The sequence below is a fragment of the Archocentrus centrarchus genome, chromosome 6 (genome assembly GCF_007364275.1).
Source record: "Archocentrus centrarchus isolate MPI-CPG fArcCen1 chromosome 6, fArcCen1, whole genome shotgun sequence".
Taxonomy (NCBI): domain Eukaryota; kingdom Metazoa; phylum Chordata; class Actinopteri; order Cichliformes; family Cichlidae; genus Archocentrus; species Archocentrus centrarchus.
In genome coordinates, this window is record NC_044351.1 from 18930657 (window position 1) to 18956866 (window position 26210).

At 39.0% G+C, this 26210-nt stretch overlaps 2 protein-coding genes across 2 annotated transcripts; one reads left to right on the forward strand and one right to left on the reverse strand.

Annotated features, from left to right (window-relative positions):
* Nucleotides 1–4600: 4600 nt before the first annotated feature.
* Nucleotides 4601–21945, forward strand: stra6 (signaling receptor and transporter of retinol STRA6). Its single transcript, XM_030731227.1, has 18 exons — nucleotides 4601–4649; nucleotides 8264–8673; nucleotides 9927–9993; nucleotides 10803–10885; nucleotides 11618–11751; nucleotides 12235–12401; nucleotides 13362–13487; nucleotides 14221–14291; nucleotides 15330–15409; nucleotides 15754–15815; nucleotides 16154–16316; nucleotides 16495–16570; nucleotides 16986–17119; nucleotides 17981–18098; nucleotides 18376–18477; nucleotides 18567–18730; nucleotides 19371–19505; nucleotides 20587–21945. Exons 2-18 carry the CDS (start codon nucleotides 8603–8605, stop codon nucleotides 20823–20825), a joined length of 1992 nt encoding a protein of 663 aa, XP_030587087.1. The 5' UTR covers nucleotides 4601–4649; nucleotides 8264–8602; the 3' UTR covers nucleotides 20826–21945.
* Nucleotides 21946–21993: 48 nt separating this feature from the next.
* islr2 (immunoglobulin superfamily containing leucine-rich repeat 2) lies at nucleotides 21994–26210 on the reverse strand. The gene is made up of 2 exons (XM_030731228.1): nucleotides 25935–26210; nucleotides 21994–25333 (listed from the first exon to the last, which is right to left on the reverse strand). The coding sequence occupies exon 2, from the start codon at nucleotides 25322–25324 to the stop codon at nucleotides 23189–23191; it is 2136 nt and encodes a 711-aa protein (XP_030587088.1). The 5' UTR covers nucleotides 25325–25333; nucleotides 25935–26210; the 3' UTR covers nucleotides 21994–23188.

Consider the following 26210-nt stretch of genomic DNA (forward strand, 5'->3'; position numbering starts at 1 on the left):
TGCACACCGGTGTCTGCGGCAAAGTGATCACAACCACTTTAATAACTATCAAGAAGATTTGTACTTGTCACAGGCTGCTTAGATACAACGTTCAATTCGCAGTGCTCATAAAAGTGGAAATAAATCTTTCACCCCCAGACTACCACAATCACAGCGATATATCAAAACAGAAACAACCTCTGTGATTAAAATTGATCTTTTTTTTCCTCCTAATAGCAGTTGAGGTTACATTAGTTGGCAAAATGGAAGATCACCTACAGTAAAACAGGACTATTAAAAACAATTACATGGCCGAAAAATGTTGTAGATCAACTTTTCAGAAAAAAAAAAAAAAAGACCAATTTTCACTGATCACCACTGTCAAAGCCAAAATTCAGTTCAAACTACCTTTTAATTATCAGACAATGCCACAATCTGTTTTCTGTGTTTGATCCCGTCCACCCACCAAGTGCTCACCGCAACTGCTCACAGTACCCCAATCTCTTTAGCTCAAAATTGGGGAAAACTAGGAAAAGGTCTTGGTCTACAGCTGGGTCCTCCTCCCTGCTCTCCTGATATTCTACAGAGACAAGACACTCAAATAATTCTGCTGAACAAACAGTATCATAAAAATGAAACTAGTAACAGATACATTTGTGCACTATTCAATCTAATAAACCATCAATCTATCATCGAATAACTTTCCTCTAGGGGAAAATGCCAATATTTTATGTTTTCTGGTTTAGCCAGCATCTGTGCCAAAACTTACTGTTTTTTTTTTTTCCCTTTTCCCCTGTTTTACAAATGCAGACAAATTCAGTCAATGGTTTTGAGCATGCATTTTTTTTTTTACTAAATGCTGTCTTTTGCGCTCCGCATATACCATTTACCTGCAACTAAAACCTGCTCAAGTGTATTTGGCCAATAGTACATGGACTGCAAGCAGACTCATAGAAACCAGAAAATGTCTGGTCACAAAATTCATGTCCATTGCCTACAGATTCCCATGAAAATGTGGGTTTATGGAGCTTTGAGATTGTCAAAGAAATTGCCATACTGGCCACTTGAAGTACTGCAATAGAAAATCACCTCCAACTTACGACAATTAGCTTTTTAAAACTATCAGCATTTGATAACAATGACCAGCGCACAGAACTGGAAACCCAAATATCTATTTTCAGAAACGCTGAAACATATCCTGTTATCGCTGGAGGCTAAGTCATCAGATGATAACCAGTGGCTTCCCAGATTACCAGCAACTGTCACAGTTGCGGCTGTGTGGGGGAAGGGGTGGACCCAATGAAGATTTTCCCCATAGCTATCATAAAGTTGGCAAGCTAGTCTATCTTCAATTTCCATGTGAAAGTTAGGCAGCTTAGCTTGCCAGCTTTCTGAGTGGAATGAAAATTTCATGATCATTCTTCCAAAAACGCAAATCCTCCCAAACATTAAATATACAATATTAAGATGGGTTTCTTAAGAAACTTTTTATAGATACTGGCAAAAACAGATGTAATGAAAACTCTAAATTCAGTTTGACCTTAAATTATTGGGCATTTTATTAATTCTCAACTGTGTAAACTACTTCACTCTCCACACTATTTAACCTCATTGTATATACATCAGTCTAAATATGAACCTAAGTAAATGAATCTGAAAACAACCTATATATAAAACCCAAATTTAAGTTATTTATCAAGCATTTTGATGTAAATTCAAGTTGTTTGAACCAAGCCAAATAAAAGGCATCTGGGGATAGAGAGGGAGGGGACGTGTTAGAATATGCTTACACAGACTTAATTTTTCTGAAATTTACAATTGGCCGACCCAATTCAGCTTCGCTGGAGCTGTCAACGGAGATAAGCAGTTCTTTCATGTCTGCACAAATGTACGTTTTTACACGAACATGCACAAATCCAATTAAGTTCTAATTGACTGTTACAAGGCTCATTGATTATGACAGAGGCAGTGCAGCAGACTGAGCGGGAGAAAAATATCCCCAGTAATTAGCCTCCTGCACCCAGGAGGTTTACAATAGCCATGATTTAACATTGAGGCAATATTTCTTACTATGACTCAATTTATTCATTATGAAGTGATTTTACCAACAATAAAATTTTGATATTCATGGCACACATACAATACTGTGGAGAAGTCCTGAGTCTTAGTTCTTTATATTTTGCTAGAAAAATGGAAAATAGGTTCAGGAATTTATTGAAACATGAAAATATACAAATATATACAGTATACAAGCCAATTCCAACAAGCTTCAAAGTCAACATTTGGTATGACCACCTTTATTCTTCAACACAGCCTGAACTCTCTTAGGCAGCTTTCTTGCAGTTTCTTTTAGTAGTCTTCAGGAATAGTTCTCCAGGCTTTTTGAAGGACATTCAAAGCTCTTCTCTGGATGTTGGCTGCCTTTTGTGCTGCTCTCTATCGAGATGATCTTCAATAATGAGGTCTGGGCTCTGGCGAGGCCAGTCGATGACTCATAATGTTTTTGTGTGTTTTTCTATCCAGGTATGTTTTTAATGCAATGGCAGTCTGTTTAGGATCATTGTCGTGATGAGTAATGAAGCCACTGCCAATCAGACGTGTTCAGAAGGTACTGAATGGTAGGTCAGAGTATGACTACTTCTGTGTTCATAATTCTATCAAGTTTCACAAGATAAATGGTAAATGGACTAGTTCTTATATAGCGCTTTTCTACTCAGTATGAGCACTCAAAGCGCTTATACAACCTGTTTTGCATTCACCCATGCACTCCCATTCATACAAGCACTTCCGTTTTTACAAAGCTAAGTGCTTTTTAATTAACTAACATTCACACGCATACATACTCCGACAGAACGGTCGGAGAGCAACTTGGGGTTAAGTATCTTGCCCAAGGATACATTGGCATGTAGCCTGGAGTAGCCAGGATTCGAACCGCTGACCTTCCGATCAGTAGGTGACCTGCTCTACCTACTGAGCTACAGCCACCCCATAACACTCCCCTAACACCACTGGCAGAATGCAGCCTTAAACCATGTTAGGGGCTCCACTGTGTTCTACAAATGGCTGTAGATACTGTGTACCTGTCTTCTGACCACCTCTGTACAGGTTGATGATTTGAACAAAAAAAATTTCAAATTTGGATTCATCACTGAATAATTCAGTCCAGTTCTTGTGCAATTTGGCATACTTCAGCCTTTTCTGCTCATTTCCCTTGTGTTAGATATTTTTTTATGCTTGGATGATTCATAGGTGTTCAGTGTTAAGTGGCTTAACAAGAAGAAACACACATCCCTCTGTGGTCAGATACAAGAACTGGAGTGAAAATGAGTGAAAAAGCAGCCAATGCCCAAAGAAAAACTTTGAAAGACCTTCAGAAAGCCTGGAGAACAGTTGCTTTAAACCTTTAATTACAAAAAAAGTCTGACTCCTTAGAACCAAAATTTAAAGTGAAAATTGGCTCAAGACTTTTGCACAGCAATGTAATGAGGAAGTTTCAAGTTTATGAATGAGAACAGCTGACTGTAGTGACATGTTTTTCACAAGAAAACTGGAGTCAGCAAGTTAATTATTATGATCCTATTGTCTCATGATGTGATTACTTTGCTTCCTCTAGAGCTTTTGCTACAGTATAATGAGGATGTACTCACTTGTATGGGAAGGGCAGAGGAAGGTCATCTTTGTCATGTGTGTGGAACAAGTCTGCACTTTTAAGGGAGTTTAAAAAAAAAAAAAAAAAAAAAGTTGCACTTTCTGTTTCTACTCCAGTGACACAAGGCTAGACAAGACAAGAATAATAGTTTGAAAAATAGAAAGCGAGGTATGTTGTGGGTGTTGTCAAAACTATAAAGTTAGTATATTCAATTCACTCTTCTCCACAAAAGGATCTAACTTAATAGACACACTATAAGCCAGCTGTTCTTAGTAGATCACCTTGTGTTCAGGGAGCAAACTAAGTTGATCATTTTCCCAAGGAGTCCATCGCCATCTTTGATGATTTTAACTGAGCCACACACAAGCAGAGCCTCAATTATGAGGGAAAAAAAAAAGAATCTATACAAATAAAAACTGTACAATGTAAGCTGACTTGCCTTGAATCTGAAGAATGTCTCTCCCCATTTTGCACAGCTTGTACAAAAAAAAAAAAAAATTGATGAAATTCACAGTCATCTGCTCCAGTGGAGTGGAGCTCCCCTGCACTGTGACTAAACTGCTGTAAAATGTTCATGTGTTTCAGACCAGGATGATGCATCCATGACAGGAACAATTCCCTCTTTGACCTGAAATATCAAAATAATGTCAGTAAGTAGGCTAACAAACTAATAATATAAAACTTGAATTATTGATTCCAACCAATAGACACAACCAAAGAAGTTTGAACACTGATTGCTGGCAACTTATTAATGGGAAGATATTGCAAAATATAACTTTAACTTGACCACATTAATCATCTCTTTATGTTTCACAACAGGTTTTTTTTTCTTTGCATGCAGCAGCACTTTTATGATACTTTCATCACAACAAGATAGAGACAGTACAAAGTCCCCACTTTACACTGCATGAGGTGTTCAGAAAAAAGAGGTTGCACTTGAGAGTTATGTTTATGTAATTAGTGAACTGCTCCAAGGTGTTCATGAAGTCTCGGTCATTTCTCCAAACGAGGTCAGCACAAGGTAAGGAACTAATTAGACTCCTGAGTTTTTGTGAATTTTGTGAGCTAGTCCGGAGTGATGCTTTGTTGAAGCTAAGCGCCTAATGTGCAAAACCACCCCGTATTTAATTATGTCCGAATTCCTGCTCCTGACAAAATCGGTAATCGGTCGATTTTGACAATCAATGATCTTCCACGCCTAACTGGCACTGCAGCACTCCCACATGTGCTCGTTGAGTAGCTAGCAATTAAAAGATATAAAGTTGCTACTGCAAAATACACTCACGTACCTGGACCTCAATGCATCCAGGCGCACGTGTATTGCAAATGCACAAAATGCAAGGCAAATTTAAACAAAATTAAAGTTAGATTAGTCCCGTGCATATGCGGAACAATGGCACAGGTGGCTAAGTTACCTGCTGTTGCTCAAAGCTGAAAGAGTCTTTGTTCAGAAGATCAAACTCCACTTCAAAGGCATGAAATTTATCAGTGATGTTTGCTGGAAACCGAATCTAACCTCATCCCCTGCAGCTGTCCTTCACACAAAACACGACAATACCGCACAGCTGCGGGAAACTGGACTGCTTCGCAACTAGATTTTGTTTTAAACGGTGAAATATGAAAAATAAATAAATAAATAATAAAAGGCATCTGGAGTGTTTGATTATAAAGAGTTGTGAAAATCATATTAACCACATGGCAGTATTTAGCAGTTAATTTAAGGATAAATCAATAACTTAAAGGCGGAGTCACTATTTTTTCCTTAAATAAATAAATATATATATATATATATATATATATATATATATATATATATATATATATATATATGCGTGTGTATATTTTTGTCTGGTGAGTGATTGTGGTAACATCTTTTTTTTTCTTTTAAATCTCTCCTAGCTTTAATTACTTTGTGAATGCCTCCCTTGTCTCTCTTGATTATGTTGGTGTTTACATTATTAAAAAAGGATTAGTTAATCGGTATTTCAATTGTGTTTGTTTTTAAAAGGCTCATGCTTAACATGCTTACTTTCAAAAGACTTTAGAGCTGACTTCCTAAACCTGATACAAGAACTGTCTGGCTCAATCAAACTGGCTCTCTGTGATGTAACTGTTCAAAGCATTCTTTGTTCAGTGACCCCTTTATTTGCTGGGCTAGTTTTTCTTTGGGAGCACATTTGATTTGGTGGCTTACTATGCTTGAGAGACCATGTTTTCTTGAGAGTGTTAGGGGGGAGAATTCTGTTGAGTTTTAAGGTTGTGTGCCTTTAATCTTGGCATAATGAGACATGCAGGCAATGTTGCAGAACTGACTCAGCCAGATGTAGCTGAATGCTGGAAGAGATTTCTGCAGACATGCAGCGCAGAATATATACAGTAGGATCTTTTGTGTATGTGCGGTGCACATAAACATAAAATTGTAATTGTGTTGTCTTTTTAAAAAAACTTGGAGTTATAATGCTGACCCTTGACCTCCATCAAGCATTCCCATGCTGGTGTTGTACTGAAGGCTGTAGCCATGTAGTCAAGATCTAGGTCCTGTATTACAGTTAAAAAAGTGTTACAAGAGTTCCTTCCACAGCAGATTGGAGCATGGATGATCCTAACTTTAGATAGATAAAGCTAATGAGAAGAATATCCATCCATCCATCCATCCATCTTCTTCCAATTATATGCTTCTATTGATGTTATACATTTCCTATTAAAAGTAATGAAATGGAGAGACAGTGCAGTGCACCTAGAACAGTGAATGCTTCTACTGAAGTATGGCAATACCACTTGGACAAACCAGAAGCGGGGCTGCAGGATGACAGGTATAAGGTTCCATTGTGTCGTTGTGTGGTTACCTGTCATAGCATAGCCAAATTTGGACATTTTGAACATATTATATACAGTATAGATTGTATTAAAAGGAAAACAAGCAAAATACAAAAAGAGAAGAAATCAGTCATGCTCTGCAGCTGTTTTAATGTTAATGAAGGATTGGCTTGACTCAGGAGTTATCACAGGATTAACCAGATCATATGAAGCAGACAAACACATAGATATAAACCAGTCAAATGATTATTTTTAGGCTTTCTACCAATCTAAACTATCTTCAGTCTTGATTCATGCGTTCTTATTTTTTGACCAAATGATCAGCCACTTACTTTTTTTTTTTCCATTTTTGGCCACAATGACTTTTATCCACAGTAGAGAGACGGGAAATGGGGGAAAGACACAGGGGAGGACACACGGGCAAGCTGGGCAACAGGCCGGGACTCGAGCCTGTGCCGCCCACACCGCGGCATATGTATGTGGTCGCCAGCTTTACCACTAAGCCACCCGGGCGCCTGAGCCACTTACTTTTAAATTGAATGTGCAAAATTGACCACTACAATATCTTCTTCATATTCCTTTTATTACTCGACCCAATTGAAGAGTTTCAGTTTACAATGAAACAACACAAAGAAAAGCAGGAACTCCTCACACATGAAAAGATGTTTGGCATCCTTGCTTGACAAATAACTTACAATAAATGGATAATAAATTATCAAAAGCATTAGTGATGGTTTTCTTTTGTCCAACAAAACAGTCATTCAGTTATTTTGGAAAGAGGGGGACAAAAGGAGTAATGAAAGCCAGTCAAAACAAAATCACCTTCTCAATCAGTAATGCAATACATTTTTCACTGAAAGGATCTTTCTTGCAATCAATTTGTAAATATATCAGTGCTAATATAATTTAAACTATGTGCAGTCGTAGCTGAATTTAAAGATATGTGTAAGACAAATATTTTTGATATTCTGAACTTTACTTTCCATTGCAGGTCAATGCAAGAAGCTCTTTTTTATTGCTGCATGTTATTAAACTAACAAAGACACCGCTGGTATGGGGCTAAAAAAAAAAAAAAAAGAAACTCAGATGAAATTTCTTTCTTCCGGGCAGAGAGACAGTAACTATTGTTAAATCTAACTCATCCACATATCACGCTCTCTGTTGTAAACAGATTTCCTCTTTTCTCAGTATCTCCTTGTAATCCTTATCAGTATGACATGCAGTACTGTTTGGACATTACTTTGAAACATATTAATATAACTTGATATCAGTGTGGAGGCTAAAGACACATGTATCTGGTTAAGAACATTATTGTCACATAAATATGTACTTGGATATCGTTATCATAAATTATCTGCAGAAGACAAAGTACTGAGGTAAATGAACCCCTCCTTGATCCTTATCAAGCTGAAGGTGCAGAGTTATGTGAGGTGATGTGAGGATACACCTGAGTGACCTCCATTCTGCTTTATTTAGTTCCATGTTGCAGTGGTGGGTTTCCTGGATTTAGTTTGGGTAACCTTTTGCAAAGGCACCTGAACCATGACTGAAAGGAACAACACCTGAATTTCCCTGTTATCAATGTGGAACTCCGATCGCTCTGATAGGAAAGTCTCATTGCTCCCAGCTACCCACACAGTCCCAGCACTTTTATAACTGCACACCTGACCACTCCAGCCACTGGCCACAGGTCCAATAACACAACTCCAAAAGTAGATGTAATCCCTGTAAGCTGCAGGTGGCCTTACAGATTGGCTACCCAGATCTCCACATTTTTCCCTCCTTTCACACCCTTCCCCCTCTCGCTCTCTTCCCCAGGCGTTTGGTGTGGTGGTAACCCTGAGCTGAAACAGGGCCTTTAGAAGGTGGAGGCAGCGCTGCAGCCAGGACCTGTCACATTACTCTCAGCTCTCCACAGTGGGACCAAGGCACCTGAATACAGGCTGTGAGGGAGGGTAGCAGAGTGCTAGTGCAAGTAGACCAAACACAGGGAAGCAAGGACACTTCTGCAGCAGCAACAGAGTCCAGCGTGGGATTTGGAAGATTCTTCTTCCTTGGAGACAAGGTGCTCACAGCTGTATGCCACTTTAGATTGTGGTTAAAAGTACTCCAGATCTTTTTTAAGACGTCGGGCATACTTGATAAAGAGAGAGCACAATGGATAAGGATGTTGTACAGGACTATGAGTACCCAGACTTGGATCCACTGCCATCCAAAATTGAACCAGAGTAAGTACAGTGTGAAGAGTTGAGTTCTTTTAAGTTCATCATCTTGTTGTTAATGTTATTTTAGTTTGTATGTATTTAAATGTTTGCCTAAGATCAGTCTGCCTATTGTTTGATGTGTATCAGTGGTTCTTGAAACTTTTTTGAGAGTGAACAATGTCTCTGTGAGATTCTCCTCTCATTGAGATATTAGGTGACACTTGGCACACTTCTACAGTGCTGGTGCCAGTGTCAGTGTATGGGCTTCTTTCAGTTCGTATTATTTATCATGTCAAGGCTATATCCTCTTCATCTTTTGAGGTTGTAGGTTGTCCTGGAAACTCATGTTTTGCCTGTTAGAACTTATTAGAAAAACTGTATAAGCAAAAACTTTAATTATTTTAAACCAAGACTAGACTCTTTAAACATTTGTCTGTACTTATATTTCACACCCAAAATGTGACTAAGTTGTATTGTATATGATACCACTTAAAGCACTATGACCTAGCCCACAGTGAAGCTCTTTCCTGTTAGCTCCTTTTATCTATATTGTTTTTCCATGTGGTGAAAACCCATCATGTTTTCAGAGTGGTTAGTAAAAACAAATTATGGCTTCAGATGAACAAGGCGGCTGAAGTATGATGGAAGAAGCTGCAGTGTTTTAGCTAATAAACCATCTTTCTGTTGAAAAAATGTAATATTGTGTTGAGTTGTGGCTTCTCTTGGGCCTCTAATATAGCTCACTGGCAGTTTTAGCTAGCTTGTATAAGAACTCTAAAATATTCAGATGCACCTCCTCCCCAGCCAGCTCTCGCTCTGGAATTGTAAATTTTGACATTGCCCTAAAATAACGACGATCTTTTCCCTGAGTACCAAGTTCTAAATTCACACATTGTTTAGACAGATATTGAAACATCCATTCTTGAAGCTGCCATCTTTATGCTCACAGATGGCACAGTCACACAAAGTGGTTGATGCATGAGGCCTTCTCTGAATTGTAATTACAACCCCATGACTAGGCATTCCTGCTCTTCTAGAGCACAGGAACATGAACATAGGCATTTGTTGTTTCCCTGTCATGCTGATACAATCCGTTTAAAATGCAAATCTCTGCTGCAGGAGTTCAGCTGCAGCGTTTCCAGCCACAAGTGGTTCTGACAAATAACGTGTGAAAAGGTTAATGAGATATTCTGAAGGGTCAGAGTACTGACTCAAAAGCCTTCGGTTTTCAGATTATTTTACTCATGTGAATGTTTTGCTCCCTTTTTTTTTTTTAGAGTAATCCCTCCATGTGACCCTACTGCTGATGACAGGCTCTATCATATTTGCATCACTGTTATATCTGTAAGTCCACTGTCTTGTTATGACACCACATGACACTGTCCTGCCACCTATTGTCAGGCATAAAGTGTCTGTAATGATATGCCACATTGAGATTTAATGTTTTCCATTTCCTTTATAAAGTTAAGTGGCCTCTCAAAAGCAGCCTTGTCTAATTACGATCACCAAAGAAGTTAGAAAAATATCTGAAAATGTTGGTTTTAATGAGGTTTGGTGAACTTTTTGGCCGTGATCCAATGAACAATTAATTCTGTTATGTGATCACAAAAGTTATCCATATTTGAAAATAGTTTTTCTTAATGTTTTGCTGCTTATTAGTTGCTGCACTTACATGAATATTAAAAAGAAAGACATTTGTAGCCCACGGTTTGCCATTATGTCCTTACCAAATTCAGACATATCGAATTTAGAAGTTGTTTACATATATTACAAAAGTTAAACAATATATTATAACATTTTCGTATAGTAACTGAACTATCTAAGGACAAGGATGCCGTATGTGTGCATTTACATGATAATGTTACTTAATTAACTTTCACATTTGTTGTCTGTTTAAGGATGGTCTTGGTAGTTGGTCCAGACTTATAGTCTGGCTTTCTCTCCAGCTCTGTTTTCTAAATGTGTCTCAGGTCATGACAGGTCATTGAGCTTCACTCAGGCAACATTCTTGGGGAGCATTAGTCAGACACTGGTGTTTGGCCTATTGTGGCATAGACACCCCATCATTTTTAAAAAAAAAATCTGAAGCAGAGTGAAGCATAAGCTGCACAGCAGCCTGCAGTGAGGCTAACCGAGACATGTTCTTCTTTTAGTTTGTTGTCATGCTGATTCTGGCAGTGTTAGCAAGGCGCATGAAGGTCGGCGACAGGCAGAAAGGACTCCCAGGTTTACTCAGGTGAGTTTCACTGCATTATATCTTACAGTTTCATCAACCATGTGGTTAAATGTGAAATTGGACAGCCAGCTCTTACAGACATGTCCTCCTTTAAATTGCACCACTTTGCTCTACTATCACCCTCACCCAAATTTTCAATCTATCTGTCAGTTGTTGGCTTCCATTCATCAAACAGTTGTATGAAGCTTAGTATACAGAAGCATCAAAAGAGATGGGGGAAATTTGTCATTGCAAACATTTGGCATTTGAGGTGAATTCCAAATGTTGCAGATGTTCATTGGGGCTTGGGTCAGACCCCAAATCCAAAGGACACATCGCTTTATTTATGATGGTTTGGGGTAGCTAATTCTTTAGGAAGATTGTCACACTTTCCCATAAGCAGCGGCACAGTAATAATGAATTATACCATAAAATGTTCAATTAAACCCCAGATGAGAACATTCAAGTGATCCATTTCTGGGTCAACAGAAGAAACTTGGTGGTCTAAAGATTAAAGCCTTATTTTCATGCTACATGAATTGCAGCAAAGAAGAAAATTCCCAGTGTCTGATATATGTCTGATAGCGTCAGCTGTAATTTTTTTAGTTGTAAAAATATCTGGCTAATTTTCTGGCTGAAACTGAAAAAATCTCCTTTTTAAGCTTGATAATTTCTCTCTTGATCCAAAACTGTTTTATCCAAATGTGAGGAAGGTGGCAAGTGAGCTCTAAATACCTGCTGCTTTATTCACAGTCCGGTGAACTTCCTGGACCATACGCAGCACAAGGGCCTGGCAGTGGCTGTGTTTGGAGTGCTCTTGTGCAAACTGTGGGGCCTGCTCATATCGCTAAACCCCCTCCCCTTCACAACAGACACCGCAAACAAACGTGAGGTCATCTTGGTCATTCCAGCACACAATTTTAATATTTGTTTGTACTATAACTTTGTGAGTTATCTTAGTGGTTAAAATGAAGAGAGTAGAAGCAGACATGTATCTCCATACACAGTAATAGTGTTAAATATCTGCATTATATAACTGGATTATTTTTTTCCTGTGTTATTTTAAACTCAAGAGTTTGATGTAAGCTCTGCAGGAAGCTTTGTGCCTGAAATTACATAACAAATGACTGTAAGCAGCCAGTTCCCTGCTACGTTACACAATCCCCAAACAGCAGAGGGTTCAGCAGAGTGAGAAATGCAGCCTAAATCAAATATAATTTCACCAAGAGTTTTGGTCCATGGCATGGTGTAGTAAGAGTTGCAACTACTTCAAAGTTATAATCATGTGTCACATGGTTTAGTAAAACACAGATAAGTTCATTTTTCTGCTTCATACTCTTGGTCTTCACACACTTCTGTTGTATTTGCAGAGAACTGGGTGATTCTGGGAGTCTTCTATTACCCCGCTCTATACTACCCTCTCCTGGCATGTGGCACTTTACATAATAAAGTTGGCTATGTACTTGGTAGCCTCTTGTCTTGGACACACTTTGGTGTTCTGGTCTGGCAGATAATTGACTGCCCGAAAACACCACTGGTAAGCACAGATCAATTTCATTGCCATAATTAGCTCTAGTTCATTTATAAGTGATTTATTTTTCTTAAAATAAATCTGCTCCAGGATTGAGTCACTTTCTTTGTTGTCTGTCACCTGTCTCAATATAAAGGATTATTTCAAAAACAAAGCTGGTTTGTTCTGGTCTGGAAACACACTGACTACCAAACAAAGCTGGTCTGTAGTATGTACAAAAGATGGGATTTCAATAGATGAATATTGGGAATTCAAGATAGATCCATGGACACATGGTTAGGGCTTTTAAACCTTACCCAATCCCAGATTTTGTGCCACATCCAAGTTGTTAAGGTTTTCAGTGCTATGAATGCCTGTGACTCAAAACAATTAGTTCCACTGTCAGCTGGTCTTAATCAAGCAGCTTTGTTACGCTTAATCACTTTAGTGTGTCTCAGTAAAATGTGACATCCAGAGTACACTGTGTGCAATGTTTGTCTTTAAAAAAATATATATTAGTGAGGCCTGAAGAATTTCAGCTAAATCACATAAAGTCAATACAAGGCATTTTTGTATATTTAGTAAAAATTTATAATTCTGTAAAATGAAAATTCACTTAAATAAATAGCAGCATTTACTTAATAACCAACTACTTTTCCAAAATAAATCTCATTTATTACATTAAATGCAAAATGTGTGATCAATGGAGGTTTCAGATCCATTGATCACACATTTTGCATTTAATATAATAAATGTGTGATTAATGGATCTGAAACCTCCATTGATCACACATTTTGCATTTAATGTAAAATGTGTGATCAATGGAGGTTTCAGATCTTTGTGTGGCAGTGAGATTTGGCCAACATAACCATAACAAACACACAAAGCTATTTTTGCAAATCGTATTCCTAGCGTCTAATCCCTAAACTCCCAAATCAAGTCGCTAGGTGTTTTAAAGTTTTTTTGTTTTTTTTTTTCCCTTTGCAGATACACAAACACTACTCTCTGTTCTCCAGCCTGCCCCAGATTGCTTGCTTGGCATTCCTTAGCTTTCAGTATCCCCTTCTTCTGTTCAAGGGCTTAAAGGGCACTGAAAAGAACAATGCTACGGAGGTGAGTACTGATCTGAGAGCAGTTTTTCTGACTTCTCTGATTCAGTTTGGTTGAACAGCTCTTATGGCACCAATTGCCTGGGCTTTTTATATAACATACTCAAAACAATTGTATATATTAATAGTCTACATTTATGTGAGACTGACGTTTTATTTTTAAATCTTACTGAGACTCACATTTCCTTGGAATCTGTGCACAAGAGGAACCTGTGTAAGCCGCCTTCTAATCTAAAGGCTTATGATGCTCATACAGTCTAGGCTGAGGGAAAATGTGGAGTCCGACAGCACATCTGTGACCTAATCATTTTAAGTAGATTTGACGTAACTGGTTTGCGTTGTGTTCTTGATCAGATTATGAAAAGGTTACCTTGTTTTTGCAATGAGGAGACACAATGCTGTGTTTATATGATGCTAATCTTTGCATGGGTGTGACAAAGCTGGATGAGAGGATCACCTGGAGTATGAGTCTCAACCCTGATGTCGTGCGCAGGAGCGTACCTGCCACCTTAAATCTTATGGCAGGGAGTTTCTTTCATATGTTACTAATAAGCAAATGACGTTTACATTTAGATGGAACTTAATGACAAACATCCAGATTAAAGTCTGACTGAATAATTTATGTCTCCCCAAATTAAATTTTTCCAGCTTTTCTACACTGTCTCTGCCTTTGTTTTAGCTTCTATGTATTAGATGTTATTATCATTTGGTTACTTACATGGTTGCTCTTCTTTTAGGATCTTAGCAGCAGCTACTATAGAGATTATGTCAAGAAAATACTCAATAAGAAAAAGTCCACCAAAATCAGGTAAGAGTTGTTGGCTCTTATCAGAAACATTGATTTGCTGTGCTGTTACATAGCTATCTCTGTGTTTCAATAATTGGGTGTCAGGTAGATCTTATAAATCATGGATTGATTTGCCAGTCTGTTTGCTGTGTACAGTTGTGGTCAGATGTTTATGTACACTCATCATGGGCATGAATGTCATCTTTCCAGGGTGGAATGACTTTAATGACTTTAAAAAACAAGAATTGGGTGCACAAGTTAGAATTTATTTAAAGCAAGGTTTCAACCTTCTAGCTGTTGATTTGAGGTGAAGTTAAAGAATCTGGAGCTAGTCCTCCTCCTTCATTGTTCCATCCACATTGTGCAATGCATCAGTACCACTGGCAGCAAAACAGCCCCAGGGCATGATGCTACCACCATCATGCTTTACAGTTGGTGCAGTGTTCTTAGGTTTGAAAGCCTCACCTTTACTCCTCCAAACGCACCTCTTGTCATTGTGGTCAAATAAGTCAGTCTTTGTCTTGTCTGACCATAAAAAGGCATTTTTTTTGTCCATGTGGGCAGCTGCAAATTTTGTAGCAGGTTCTTTTTTCTTTCCTCTCAGTCCATGGTGATGTAAAAATCACTTCAGTGTGGACAGTGACGGTGGTGTTCCAGCAGTTTCCAGTTCATGGCAGGCTTGAGCCTTATTGGTTCCTGAGGATGTTCCTGAACATCCTAACCAATTCCCTCTCATGTGAGGATGACAGAGTTCTGAGACATTTTTATTAGAGTTACTGGCTGAGGCACCTGTGAACAGCATCTATTTATATATATATTTTTTTTTATAAAGATACTCAAAAAAGCCCATTGTCATCATTGTGAAATCACATTTTCTTTTTCATTTGAAGAAAAATTTGAGTTTAACTTATTTGTAAGTAGAAGCAGATTTGAAACAGAATGTGTTCAGAATTGATAACAAAAATGGTTCATTCATTTATATATGCTGCCTGATCCCAGGAATTCCTCGTGGTTGAAAATGCTGTGTTTAAATTTTTAACTGTTCAACTTTCACTTCAGCACGCCGAGCACAGACAAGCCCAAAGTCCCTCAAAGAATAACTGATGCTGTGAAGTCATACATTTATACACCAGAGGACGGTAAATATATTTATCTGGGCATTGTTTAATGTCAAATAATGGACATCTCAAGTGTTATTTTCAGAACCAGAATCAGAATTATGGCTCTACTGTTCATTTGCCATTTGCATACTATATATATATATATATATATATATATATATATATATATATATATATATATAAAATATCGCTGATATGCAACAGTCGTCAAACTCTTCTTCATTTATACAGAAGGTGGCTATGTGCACCACCTGCATGAATACACATCTATGTACAGTACAAATATCCTTAGACATCTAAATAGAATATGTAATCCTGTTATCTTCAATTAATGTTTCTATTGTTTTATTATTTTCATGCAGCTTTCCGTTTTCCACTGAAGCTGGCTATATCTGGTGTTGTGTCTTTCATAACCCTGTATCAGGTAACTAGCATTGCTACTATTAAATGCAATAATCCCACTATATTTCATAAATGTTAACAAAATTCATAAGAAAGCAGTGATAATTGCATGCTTTATATAATATGCCTACCTCTTTTATGTGCAGTGATTCTCTTAGATCTAGAAAGAGAGGAGAGAGTCTCTTAAATCTTTATTAACCGATCCCAGCACCACTTCTTATCCTAACCTTGGACCAGACTCCAAATATCATTATATTGTATTTTATGCAATTTTATCTCCGCATCTGTAAAAGTTACTGAATTAACGTGCTAGACTAGCTTTTCTGGCTATGAATAAATGTCCTTTTTTTCCCCTCTTAGGTGGGTCTTCTGCTGATCTCAGCAGTGGTGCCGTCTCTCCAGACTGCCCGTTTGGGAGTCACTGAAGATGTTGCAAACATTTTAGCTGGTTTCAGGATCATGCTGTCTCCAGACAAACGCGAAGTAGTCCAGATAGTGGTTTATTACATGTGGTGCGTAGAGGGTGAGTGGCACAAGACAGCAGGAGCAGCCGTTTAGAAATATGAGAGATGCACACTCACATCACATTGTGTGGGTTTTTTGGCCCTTCGTATTGCTTTTATTTTGTACTGCTTTAGTGTACAGAATTGGCATAGTTCCATATTAAACAACCTGAATGTCATGTGCCAATGTTTCTGCAGTGTGTTATATTTCAGCAATGACCCTTTCTGGTTTGGTCAACCTGGCTATGCTCATGCGGTCTATGGTTCTGCATCGGTAGGTCTGACAAAAAAAACAACAACAAAAAAAATGAACCTGTGATAGCTCCTTTTCTCTTTTTTGTTCTTTTTTTAATGAATTTGCGTTGCAGTCTGGTTGCTTCATTATAATGTCATGGTTATTATAACATAATAGAGTACTAATCATCCAGACAGTGAAGCATTTACTCTGCATTAACTGCTGCTACAATTGAAAATGACTATTAAGATGAGAAATGAAATACTGAGCCATTACCATAAATGGCATTGCATTAAAAGAAATGGGCTTTCAAGTCAAGTATTGAATTGCATTTTTGCTTTATCCTTTGCTAAATTACTTCTTCAATTTACTATGTAATTTGTACATTTAGTGCTGAACAAGTTTATGTATTGTATTGTGTCACATTTTCTTAATTGTGTTTTTCCTTCCATAGGTCAAATCTGAAAGGGCTGTACAGAGGTGATATCTATAATGTTTACAACTGCCAGAGAAATATCAGAGCTTCCCGGCCTGCACTGGTCTGCTGGATGGGTTACACCAGCTTTACAGCAGCTCACATCTGCATTGGTATAGTTACACTGAAAGAGATTTTTTCCTTTCTTTTCTTTTTCTTCCCTTGATAATTTTTGTTCTCTATACAGAATATTGCTCCCTTGAGATAGAGGATGGATGATAGATGATGGACAATGTTTCTACTTTATATAATATGGGATTTAAGGACTAAATAGTAATATGTTTTCTGCATTTAAACCCATAATCAGGGCAAGAGTTCAGCATGCTCTGTCATATTCTTCTGTTGACTATTCAAATTAGGGGTCACCACAGTGGATCATCAATCGTCTGTTCTTCCTCCATTGCACAAACCTGCTGCATATCCTTTCTTACCATATACATAAACTGCTTCTTTGGCCTTTCTCTTTTCCTCTGCAGCTTATTTTTAACATCCTACCCCTGAATCTCCTAGCATTTCACCACCACACACATATCCGCATGAACTCCCCAACCTCTTTTACTTTTTCCGAGAACTAGCCAACCTCAGCTGTCCCTGTGATGCATGCTTTCCTAGTGATGTCCATCCTTTTCACTGCAAAACCAAACCTCAGCAATTTTAACACCATCCTGTTTTTCTTTTTTCTTTTTTTTTTTTTTACATAGCTGATCTCACTACTAGCTATGTAACTCTTACAAACCCAGTTTCCATATTCTGTTAGATATTTGTATTATTTCTGTTCATGCTCCTTAAATATTACCTAAAAGTAATGCTTCTAGCAATCGACCAGCTCAGACAGAGACATATCAGCGTGTTTGAGCTTTCTAAGAAACCTCCCTTTACAATGATAAAAGAGATGGGGTGACGACTGTAGATTTGATGGATTCGAGAAAATGTGTAAGTGGTAAGACTGTAAAGCTCTGATCTCTCCCCTGCAGGCATGATCATCCAGACCATGGTGTTCTTCCTCTGTCTTCTGATTGCCGTCTTCCTTGTTATTATACCTGTCCTCTACAGACAGAATCTGATTCTCTTTCAGCTCCTGTGGAGCATGTGGTGAGTGGCATAATTCATTGCTGTAAACCTTCAGTTCTGGCTTATTTTAATGTTGTGGCCTTGGGAAAACAAAAAAATGCAAACACAAGTTGTAGTAAATGTAGACCTGAGAGCATTTGTGTAGTTGCTCCGCTTGGTTTGAAATTTGACACGTGGAGCGGTTTTCAATCAACAACATTGCCTGTGTATGTTGTACCATTTCCTGCCGTCTACAAGTGTTTTTGTGCCTTCTGTTTCTTTAATAACTACTGCTTGTTTGTGTGTTTTGTCTTTTCAGGCCTTTCTGGCTCATGCTTCTCCTGGTTGTGTTGATTCAACACATCACCGCCAGGTTTTGCTTCATCAAAAAAGCAGGAGGCACACGAGACCTGCACAATAGGTACTACTGTACCTACTACTGTACATTTTTCTGTATTCACATATTTTACTGCCTGATTTTGATTTGATGCATTCTAACTTCGCTCACAGGGGTAATCTGTTCCTGCTGACATACCTGATGTTTCCAGTTAATGTTCTGATCGGGGTGATATTGGCAATCTGGCGCATGATCATCACAGCCCTATTCAACATTGTCCACATGGGACGGATGGATATCAGTCTTCTTAACCGCAATGTGGAGGCTTTTGACCCAGGTGAGCAAGATGTTCTGGCCTGTGTACAGGTCAGTTTAATATAGTGTCCATGTCTGTCATAGTGAACATGCTATAACATTTTTTACATCATTGTTAGAAGGATTGCACCTTCGCTGGCTAATAAAACAAAAAGAAAAAACATTCTGCATCTTTTATTGGTGTTTTTAAGCATCTATCTATTGTTCAAATATACTTAATATATATTTAACATTTTCTATTTTTCCTCTTTAGACTCAGAAACACAATGTTAACATATTAATAGGTAATAGCGGTATGCTTTTATGTTTGTAAATGCATCGTGGAAGCAATTTTCCATGAGAAAATGCACTTCTTGTGATCCCACTTAGAGGTCAGAAATTTGCATCCTACCCATTTTACCCTTCTGCCAGCTCACTGCAGCTCGTATGATATCTGTAGTCTGTGCAGGGCAGGGGCTCTAATTGCATGGAAATGGCTGCAGATTTAAGGCATCTGCTGTCAGAAAAAGCAGGTGTTTAAAAAAAGAAAGGAAAAAAAAAAAGTGTGATTTTATGGTCATTATGTGTGATTGCCTCAAAGCCAACATGGGGTGCAGTCCTGTGTGTTTATTGCTTTTGCCCAGTCAGAGTGATCCCCCCCCCCTCCCTGTGTCTGTCTGCAGCCTACCGCTGCTATGCTCATTATCTGAAGATTGAGGTGAGCCAGTCTCACCCTGTGATGAAGGCCTTCTGTGGGATGTTGCTGTCTGTGGGCCAGGAGAGGAAAGCTGGTCAGAAATCACGGGATGCTGAAGAAGGTCTGTAGCGTCTGTAACTCAATCCACACTACAGGCTATTCTCCAGTTGTACACAAAAAGTAAATTGTGAATTTCAATTTATTTTTTGACACTAATGTTACAGAGGAGGTACTGTTACTACACAGGTGGTTCTTGTTAATGGGATCAATTCATTGTTTTGGTCATTTCATAATAGTTAAAAAGTCCCCCCAGAATATCCTTGAAGAGCAACACTAGCATAATATCTGCATTAAAAGCTCTGTGGCATCTTTAATTTCTCTAGAGTGTTTAGAATGTAATAGGTCACCGTAACGCATAATCAGATCATCACACCCTATTGCACGTACAGCCAAAATGAAGGCTTAGCCGTTCTGATTTAATATGCTAAGAGCAAATTGAGTCTCACAGCAGAATAATTTACAGTCCAGCTGCTGGTCCTGATCATATCTGTCATAAATGAATCAGCGGTCATTATGACTCTGCCTCCTGTATTATAGGTGCCATCCTTTACCTTTTAATTTAATCCAAATTGTGAACGGGGACTTTAGGGTCAATCGCGTATCTGCAGCAATGCTACTGACATGCAGAGGAAGAGGCTGGTGGTAGCTAATGTGCTGTGACAGGAGGATATGCATTACAGTGACAAATTAACAAGAAAATCCACCAGGATTTAGTGGTTGTTGTGGAATTTAGACACAGCTGAGTCCAATTATAAATGTGCTGTGGAGATGTTGCTTGTTTGTATCTAGAAAACAATATATTATCAGGAATAATCTATTGTATTGCAGTGATTACTTCTCCAGTAGCTGATTACACAGATGAGCTACACTAATTGCCTGTTACATATTCATCTAGCCCAAGGGGCTTTGGCTTTCAGTGTGTTAATGGAAAGCCCAGTATGCTTTCACCATGCTTAGAGGATTAGAATATGATTGCTTTCTATTATTACTCTTTCTGTTGTATATAACTGTTCCTGGGAGGCCCACGAGACACCATTTTCCATTTTCAGTTTAAAATGAAAAAGGGTCATCTTTGGATGTCATTACATAGGACGTATAGATGACATACCTTTGGTGCAGTCATGATGTCTGAACATCCTCAGGGATCCAGCTCGTCCAACAGGATAAGAAGCAGAACAAAGTGTCCAGTGCCAAGAGGGCCCGCAGGCACTGGCAGCTCCTCTACACCCTGGTCAACAACCCCTCCCTTGTGGGCACCAGGAAGCACTTCCAGCATCAGACCACAGATAGCTTTCTGAATGGAAGCCTGAACCGCAGCTCCAGGGAGGAGAGCAAAAAGGAGGCCACAACCAAGGAGGCAGAAGCCGCTGCCAGCAACTAATCACGAATATGATCCTGATTATGTATTGGCTGCAGACTCTCTGTGTCTCTCTCTGCATTTGGTGAAATAAGTGCATTATATCTCAGTGCCTAGTGTAAAGATATTCACCAAACCTTTCCTATATATCTGGAGACTGATTGTCCCTCCTGTGCTTTTTGTGTTCTCCAAACTGCGAGGACCTCAGTCTCCAGTTGGATGGAAAAGCTTGTGTGGCACTGATCACCTAGGTAAACACACTTATTAAATATAATTTTCTAAACGTTTATGTGCCTATTTTGGGATAGAACTCATTTGCACTAATAGTCTTTAATCATGTATTATTTTTAACATACAGTGCTGGTAATGTAAAATGATGGTTATCCAAACTAAACACATGGATGGACAATCCACTGAATCATCCCTTAAAATGGGATGTTTATATGAGTTCATATATATACAAAGAGAGGGAGCAGAATGACTATTTATGAATATAAATAATGAACTGTTGCCATACCCTGGGCAATAAATTCTCCTTTTTCCAACTTTAGGCTACACATGTGGTGTAACTGACATTAACCTGTGGAATAGACACTGAATTGTATATTTATTCTGTTTTAAATTGTAGATTTTTGAGTCGAGTTTTAGTTCCTGTCAAAAAAAAAAAATCTTTTTCTAATGCTCCCTGGTATTTCATCATTTGGCTCTGCATTTATGTTTGCCGACTTTTAAGTGAAATTATACACATCCGATTTTTTTCTCTTCTGATAACTGTGAAAATAAAACTTATATTGTCATTTAACATTTCATTTAAGATATTCATTTAGGTCCAGCTGTGTACTGTGATCATTTTCACCTGAACGAAGTGAACTGAACTGGACCATAAACAAAACATAGACAAAGGGAGGCTTTGTGTTGATCGGCGCTCTAAACCGCAGCAGTGTCCATGGCTTCTCCCCCTCCTCCTTTTTTTTTAAGATGAAGAAAAGAAAATATATCATTATAAACACCTGTCAACTAAGGAAGAAGAAAATCGTACAAAAAAAGTTGTTAATTGACAAGATGATTTTTTTCGGAATCGAAATAATTATTTATAATTGTAGACTTTTTGTATGTGCGCAATTACAAGAATTCTGAATTGGATGAGCGGAAGAAAATATATATAAACAAAAATCCAAGAATCCAGTGTGCGTATAGTTTCATATGTTTTATTAATTCCACTTACATAAAATTATATCAAAAAATCTTAAAAGGTCACGTTTTTTTTTGTGTGTGTGTGTGTGTGTGTGTGTGCTTTCGTTTTACAACATAGATCACAAAAAAATCACTATACATATCAAATTACAAGACAGTGAAGCCGCCAGACGCTCACTGCGCCCATTTGTTAGGACTTCATTGAAAAATTCATAAAAAAAGAAAATTCACGTGGCTTTACATCACAAGTAGACAGTCACATCTAAAGTCCTATATAGACTACACTAATAGAAAACCGCACAAGGAGTGACATGCCATGGACACGTTCACTGTAAAAAGCGAGAGTACAACGAGCACCCGTCGATTAAGAGGTTAAAGTCGCACATTTTAAAGCCTTACATTACGTGAAACAACATTTCGTTGGAAAATAACCTGGAACCCGTCAAGCACATCACCTCTGAAAGCGCAATTTCCCATTTTGGACGCACAGTACAGCGGGCAGGGCGCTGCTGTGTGCGCTGTCAGGTGCAACAGCGCCAAGCGCAAATATCATTTTGTCAAACACATTAATCCTAATCTTTCTCTAGTTTCGTGGACAAGTCGAGTGGAGCCAGACTGCCGACACCTGAGATGTTAAATAGCCGTTATGAGAGTTTAACAGCGTTGCACAGACTCAGAAAGAGAAGCCTGTCCCTGATGTCAGTTTATTTAAAATGGCTTCAAAAATTTTGCATTTTTTTGTGCTTGTTTCTACGCCCCCTAATACGACAATAAAATTTTGTATACTTTTTTTTTTTTTTTTTAAACTTGAATTAAGCCTATCTCTCCATGTCTCGCCTTTGCACAATTTGCGCCCCCGCCCACATGCGTCTGTTTTACAGTTAGGGTAAACGTTGCTGCTTTCCCGTCGGTTTTGAGGTCTGATAAAAGATATAAATCTGTGCCTGATTTGTAAACGTGAGTTACTCGTTTTAACCTTACAGAAACTACAAATGTCACATGAATTCATTCACAATTGCGGTGATTGAAGGAGTACTTTCTGAGGTAAAAAAGTTAATGATCCACCTTAAAAAAAAAAAAAAATCGTACGGCATCGTTTTTCACGTGTAGTAATGATGTGTGTGTTACCTGCTTGAATGTAGGCTACTTTAAATCAAAATATTTTACAATATACTCGTAGCGGCCAGCGGAGCTCAGCGGCTTGGCTGCTTGTAGTTGCCGTTGATTTCCTCGGAGATGTTGACGGCCTCTGCTCCCAGCGGTAATCTGTCACTGTACTCCGAGCCAACTTCAAACTCCTCCTGGTTGGTCTTGGATGATGATCCGGGGATGGACTCGGTCACCACGCTTCCCTCAGCCTCTTCCTCTCCTTCTCTTTCCTCTCCCTCGGCCTCTACCTCCCCCTCGCCTAACTCGCTGGTTTTCTCTGATTCCACAAAAGATGGCCTGTGATCAAAATCTTTTGTCATTTGTTTTTCCATCTGATCTGGATTCTGCGCCTTCATGATCAGCTTGTAGGTTTTTCCTTGATACTTGTATAGCAAATGGCAGCAGGTGGCTCCCAGCAAGGGGACAGTCGCCAGACCCAATAGGAAAATGCTTACAACCACAATTATAAGCAGGGAGGGGATCTTCTTTCTAGTTGCAAAGACTACTTGGACTTGACAGTCCTGCCCCCCATAGGTGAGACAAAGTGTGTAATTGGTGCCAGGCTGTAAATTATGGAAACGGTAGGAATTAATTCCCTCCTCTATAATGGACCACTGAACCATGGTGTGTCCATTCCCTGTATTTACACAGAGGTAGAGAATGTCCAGAGTGGTCTTGCTAGATGAGGACTGGTACAGACCCAAAGGTTCCTTATTCACTGTTTCCTGGTTTTCAGATTGACTTAGATGAAGATTAGATTTGCTTTTGGGAAGCTGCAGCGGATTCAGCTGTACTTTGGCCTCTGTCTCTGATACTTCTAATGCAATAACACCAAAATCAAAGGTGTACTGCTTCAGGTCCTCCAAGCTCATGTTGAAGGCATGGTTGGAGATGTATTCACTGCTTTCTCTAACACCACACTTGCCTGCAAAAGTGGGATTCTTAGGAACAACACCAGTCTGCTCTGCGTCATCATGTTTGCCTTTTGACGTTTCAGGACTACCTTTTGTCTTTTCATCAACCTTTGTCGAGCTGACCACATTGAATTTAGAGGCCTTGGGGTCTGCAAGCTTTTTACCAGTTAGACGGATCTTGTCCTCTGCTGAATCGATGACTGTGTTGCTGGCTTGCTTTTGGGTGCCTGCCAGGGTCACTTTAACACCGCTCTCTGCTTTACCTAACTCATTGACCGCAGAGCAGCTGTAATTTCCATCTTCCTTTTTACTCACACTGGGGATTATGAGAGTGCCGTTCCTAAAAACAAGAAATCGATTGTTGGTTGTTTTATCATTAATTGGCAAATCATTTATTTCTCCAGTTGAAGGCAACGGGAACAGATAATTCTGATTTCCTGCAGTCACCTCCCAGCTGACCTGTGGCTTGGGACTCCCTTTTGTCTCACAATTTAAGATGACCATAACACCTTCATAGAGATCTGTGTTTTCTATGTTTGGCTGATATGTTATAGTGACAGCAGGAGGCTCACAGTCCAGTTTAGGAATCTTTACAACCATCGTCCCTTTCAGATGTTCAGGGGCCTCGCATAAAATTGACTTTTCCTCGGGGACGGAAATTTTAGTTGTTGTGATCCAGTCCCTCAACCACTGCAGACTGCAAGAGCAAGTGAAGGGATTGTTAAAAATCTGCAGGTGGGACATGGAGGTGAGAGGACTGAAAGTTCCTTCGATGATGGTGGCAAACTTGTTGTTGTTAATGCGCAGCGATCTCAGGTCTTTGAGTGTGGAAAAGGCATCCTTTGGAAGGTTCACCATTTCATTGTTGTTCATTTTCAGAAGCTGCAGAGCTGTGAGATTGTGCAGATCTTCCCATGGAAAGTTCACAATTTTGTTGTTGCTGATGTCCAAGTTGCGAAGCTGAACTAGCGGGGCCAAGGTGTCTTTCTCTATGGTGACTAGTTCATTGTGGGCAAGCCAGAGAGAGGTGACCTGAGTGATATTAACAAAGCTTTTACTTTTCAGGATTTGGATCTTATTGGCAGAAAGGCTTACGGTGGTAACATTGGAGGGGAGACCAACAGGGACCTTCAGCAGATCTTTGTAAGCACAGTCAGCAAACTGATGGGAAAATTTATCCTGGCAGCTGCACTGCTCTGGACAGCACTGCACAATGCCAATCACAACAGTCCACAAGGCAAGGAGCTGTAAGAACTGTCTTGCCATTTTCTGCACCTGCAAGCATCAATTAGCAGACATTAGCCAGAGATATCATTATGATAAGACGTCCATATATCCATTACACCAACAGAAATGTACTGTGGATGCTTTTTTTTAAAAAATTCCATAAAGATTAAAACGTGTTCCCTGAATAATTTATGCCTTTAAAGAAATTATTTCCTGTAGCTCAGTGCACTGCATACAACGTCTATTAATAAACAACAGGGGCTTAACAAGCGCATATATGCACGTAAGTTGTGTGTCATATTTGATTTCATATGGTCTGCCCTGCTTTTAGCGCGTCTCCACAGGCAGGTCCGGGCAAACTGTCGCTGTCCGTGGTGTTGAACGGTCTTATCCTTCTTGTTTTTGCAGTTATTCGAAGGTTTCACTTCCAAAATGAGTTAGGTCTCAAATCATAATTTACCCTATCAATTTGCGGATAATTAAAGCTTTTGCATTCATGCACAGATGCCCTTGTGACTCGTCACAGTTGTAATTAATCGGCGGGGTGATTTTCTCCTTCTTTTTTTAAAGCCTTGATCTGGATGTTTCTCCGTCTATCTGTAATTTCATGCAGTAACTCCCTCATTAGCTTATTACTGAGTTATCTTACCTGTCCAATGTTAACTTCAATTCCTGTTTCTTATAAATCACTCTCGGAGTTTACAGTCCACTTGAAACAAGTTTAATGTTTGAAAAAACTCGAGTCCTCAGCAGCTCCGGATCCTTTCACATGCTTTGCGCTGACCTGGGAAGCGTTGATGAAGGTCGGTGGAGGGATCATTTTTTTCCCGGTGAGTCGCTGTTGCAGTCCGACGGCGATTTTTCCTCTTCTCCAAGAATCGGGAGCCTTTGCGCGTTCCCGCCGCTGCGGAGCGAGAAAATGAAC